This window comes from Limulus polyphemus, unplaced genomic scaffold, assembly GCF_000517525.1.
Source record: "Limulus polyphemus unplaced genomic scaffold, Limulus_polyphemus-2.1.2 Scaffold2358, whole genome shotgun sequence".
Classification (NCBI taxonomy): Eukaryota; Metazoa; Arthropoda; class Merostomata; order Xiphosura; family Limulidae; genus Limulus; species Limulus polyphemus.
The window spans coordinates 82,903-87,526 of record NW_013667968.1 but is presented as its reverse complement, the minus strand read 5'-3'; the positions used below and the strand labels follow the sequence as shown (position 1 = coordinate 87,526).

At 29.9% G+C, this 4,624-nt stretch overlaps 1 protein-coding gene across 1 annotated transcript in view; it reads left to right on the top strand.

Annotated features, from left to right (window-relative positions):
- The window catches only part of LOC106466717 (F-BAR domain only protein 2-like), a 114,579-nt gene that overhangs the window by 42,050 nt on the left and 67,905 nt on the right, over positions 1-4,624 (top strand). The window contains exon 9 of the mRNA XM_022394803.1: positions 1,275-1,385. Within this exon, the coding sequence (XP_022250511.1) occupies positions 1,275-1,385 (111 nt within the window). The remainder of the gene's footprint in view (positions 1-1,274; positions 1,386-4,624) is intronic.

Here is a 4,624-nt window from a genome sequence, read left to right as displayed (position 1 = left end):
GTAATTCCTAATAACATCTTTAAATACATGCCTTAACACTAAAGTCTTTGAAGTTTGAGGTTTTGTAACTAGGAACAGCAGCATGCAGAGAACATTAAAAGGGTAGGGGCTCATCAACAAAAAAGGGCATTTTTCTAGCATTGTAAGGCAAGCCTTTTTTTTATTGAATGGATAGTGAAGTGTTACAGGAGACTATAACTCATCTCTGGTACACATAAGGTAAAAAAGTTGGTCTCATAAACATTTTAAGATCTGAAACTAAACATTGCGTTCTTGCATATTAACACTTTGTAGAGTATCCCAGTTATTTTTTTTATTATAAAGTCCTACAAGATCCCGTGTTTTGTGTATTTTGAAGCTGAAACCCTTTTTTCTTTCCTGATAACTTGCAACAAGCAAAGTGTGAAATCAGTTGACAATTTTATATATCACTGAGAAAAGGGGCACTTTTGGGGCATAAGAGCAGGGACTTCAGCTCACCCAGCCATCCCCTTGTGCACATCATACACAAATAGGTTTTCATTACTTTATTTAATAGCATATTTCTAAAGTATTATTGTATGATGTTTGTAATAAGTAGCTTTTGCAGTAGTTATATTACATGCTTTGTTTGTTGTGCAAATTGCAAATACTTTTCAAAGTAATATTTTGGTCATTACTCTTACTTGTATTTTTTCTTTAACAAGCCATTTTTTGGAAATTGTACTTTCATTAGTGGTTCAGAAGTTCATTAAACATAAACCATTCAGATATTCAGTGCTGAATACATAGTTATTTTATATTTGTGTCATTCTGACATTGCTAAATAAGCTATAACATATTTGCCAGTAGATCAAAAAAGGCGTAAAATATTGATGTCTATGTAGGAAATATAAAACTTGAATTTTTAAGTTTGAAAAGCCTTACAAAACAGAATATTGAATTCAACTGCACTAATACAAAAGTATAAAGTTTTGTATAGGAAAACACTAGTTTGACTATTACTTTGGCCTTTATTGGTATATGGATAACATTTACAACAGTAATCTGACAAACACGATAACTGTATGTCTCGTTGATTCCCACTCAGTGTTATGTGTGTTTGCAAAGATCCTAGAAAAAGTTTGTGTGTGTGTGTATAGGTATATATACAACAAAATGATTATGAACAACTTAATGAGGTAAAATATTAGTAAATGAAAGTAGCTAAGTTACGAACACTTCTAGTCTATTACTAGTTTATTAAAGGTCACTCAGTAAGCATGGCTTATAATTCTTGTTTTATGTTGTTAAAGCACTTCCTAAACCACCCTTTACTTGCCAGGAAGAGTTTTTCTTCAGAACTACCACTTTGTTCAATCACCAAATCATCCTACAAGTTTTTTGCCTTAGCTTGTATAACCATCGTGTTTACTGGCACATTACTTTGGATCTGGTCCTCAATGCACACACTCTGGAATCTTTCCATATTAAGCATTGCATCACTTCTATGAAAATACAATGTACGAGTGCTTAGAGGTGTAACTACTTAGCACATGCCTTGAGTTTTTCTTTATTATCATATATTTTTCCCACTGTAGAAGTAGCAAGCCCTAAAGTTTTAGCACTAGAGCTAAGTTTCTCTCTGGCATCAAACCTCCTCGAAACATCAAGTTTCACATCCAAAGTAATACCTTTCTGTGCTCACTTGCACTTGTACTTGATGGTCTTTGTTTTTTTAGTTTAAAATTTTTTTATATTTACCCCAATTTCCGTAAGGATGCATTTACAGTCTGTACCCCGATTTTATTGATCACACTTTATAATTTCTGTATGGGTGAAATTCCATAACCTGAACGCCCGTAACACGAGGGCAGACTGTATTTTGACTGTGATTGTTGCTTTGTGGAAATTAAATTGAGTGATGGATTGTCTTGCAACAAAAACTGCATGAAATCACATCGTTATGAATGAAAATTTAAGGGTGCTGAAAACTAACAAAACAAGTGGCAGATTTTTTCTTAGAATGACCAATCTTATATTAAAAAAAACCCACTCATTTATTAGGATTAAAAATTTAGCAATCCAGTGTAATTTTTTGGAAGTAAAAACAAGGTAGATTAATGTCATCATGAAGATTGTAATATCTGTCAAAACATCTATTGTTCACAGCAAAAAGACTGATGGGATAAACCAAACAACGTTACAAGATGTGAAAATACAAGTAAAACACACAAATGTAACTACAGTTATATATATATACATAGAGAGTTTAATATCTTGAACTTTATAACAGTACAATTGTAAGCATGATAGTAAACATTCTGGAAAATAATTTTTCAAATGTGCTTAATTCTGACTGACAGTTGCTACTGAGTCGTGAACATCAACATATTCACGAAGAAGCAAGTAGGGTGTTTGAGAATGTAATTTTATATATATTCTTAAACTGTAACTAAAAATTTATACTTAACTTACCTGCCCTATAAGTGTGTGACCACTTTCTAAAACATGAGCATAATTTGATAAAAACTCTTTCATTTGCTTTAAATGATCCTCTTCTATTTTTTGGAAGTGCTACAGAAAATAGTTAAAATGAAAAAGTTGTGAAGAAAAAGCTGGCTTAGCATATATTTCATGGAAATCAAAAATGGTTAAAAAAGTTTTAAGAAGTTGGCTGATAGTTTTTTATACAATAAATCATACTTCATTTATTTCCAATACATAAATTATAAATATATTTTTTTTTAGTTTACAATAACAGCAGAGTAGCATGATAAAATCAAACCTTTAATTTACGAGAACAAAAAATCTCAGTATTTTCTTAATAAGCAAAATATGTTTAAGAATGAGAAAAATTTATGACTTTTTTAAATCATAGGATTATTTAATACCTGTTGCCTATATTTTTCATTTCACTAAAGATTCTAATAGTTACAAAAGCCAATAATTCAACTAACAGAAATAAAATTACAGGTTTCTCTTTCAAATTTCAATTTTAACCCACTAATAAATAAAATGTGAGGCATTATATTCCTGGAATGGAAATGCCACATGATATTTTAAATAAGTGCTTATTATAAATACAAGCAAGCTTTCTTTTACAGAAAATTCAACAATCTATTTAAAAAAAACTGAGTAGTCTTCCAACAAATAGGAAAAATATTCCTAAGCTAAACACATAAGCTATGTCAAAAGTTCCCAAGTTTTTCTTTTTTTCTGAAATATTCCAAAGCTGAGTACCATCTGAGTACCTTCACCTCTTTAGTACTACTAGTAGGCCTAACACTACTTAACTGTCATGTTTGTTCACTCACATCTCTGTAGGGTAATTGCTTCAAAAAGTTTGAAACAGCATGTTGGTAAGTTACAAATCACAGTTTAATAATTCCCAATTTATATAGAGGGCATATCTTTTTCATTAAAATACATATAAAAAATGTGTACAATAATATATTCTAGACTTAAAAAAAGCAAAGGAAATATTTAGCTGTTAGTCGACTTTTCCATGAATACAAAGTTATCGGTTAACCAATGACAATATCCTGCCATGAAAATCTAAAAACCAACCTGGGTGGTCTGACCCGGTGCCTCTGGACGTGACAAACTGTTCCAGCAGTTTCTCTATGTCCATATTATTGCACTGTTGTTGAAATTCAACATGAACCTAAAATAAGGTTACCTTCACATGGATTAATGATAATACTGCATCACCAATTAAAACATTTTAATATACGAAAATTTAATACTGCTTAAATATTCACACCGAAATTTAAGTACAAGTTTCTTGGAAAAAAAAACAACAACAAATTATTTAAATACTTGAAGATAAAAAATTATAACATAGTATTCTCAAGAAAAAAAACAACAACAAACCTGAAGAAACTATTGAAATCTCAATGCTATAACAAACAAACAAAAAAAGAATTAAATATACATTTCCAAGAATGTAAAAATAAGCAGTTAAATCACAATGATAAAATAATGCAAAGTTATATTTATCATACATAAAAAAAATTATGTATATCCATGCTGTAAACACCATGCTTAATGAATAAAGAAATCACAACTGATAAAGTACATGTGTTAAGTTAAATGTAGGTATAAAATGCAAAGAAGTAAATTTTAATGATTTAATTTCCCCGAGAAAAAGAAAACCTATTATGCAGTATTTCACCAAACAAAATTAATGTTAAAACACTTTTTTTTTTCAAGCATATATAACAAATGCAGGTTATTTTGTCAAAGTAAAACTTATTCTTTTTATTTCAATCTGAGAAAAAATTTTTACCCATGTTAAAGCTTTATTGAACTGTTTTTCTGGCTAGTCTTTGTTCTCAAATAAGGTAGGATTCATGAAACACATTCTTAGACATGATGATCTATCACTGAATAAAAATTTTTATTTGTGATGCAAAAAAATAACAATAAATTACTGTGTTAACCCTGTCGCCCCAGGTACCCTTTACTGCGCATGACATAATGTTTTAGTGTCTTGCATTCAAAATTTTATTAAACTACTTTTTGTTCATGTTATACCAATTAGAATAGCATAAAATTTCAGCTATTAATCCATGTTTTAATAGTATACAAGAATTAAGTTCTTAATTCTGCAAGGAAATATTTTTAAAAATCCAGAATTTCCACTAGTGTGACCCATGTGACA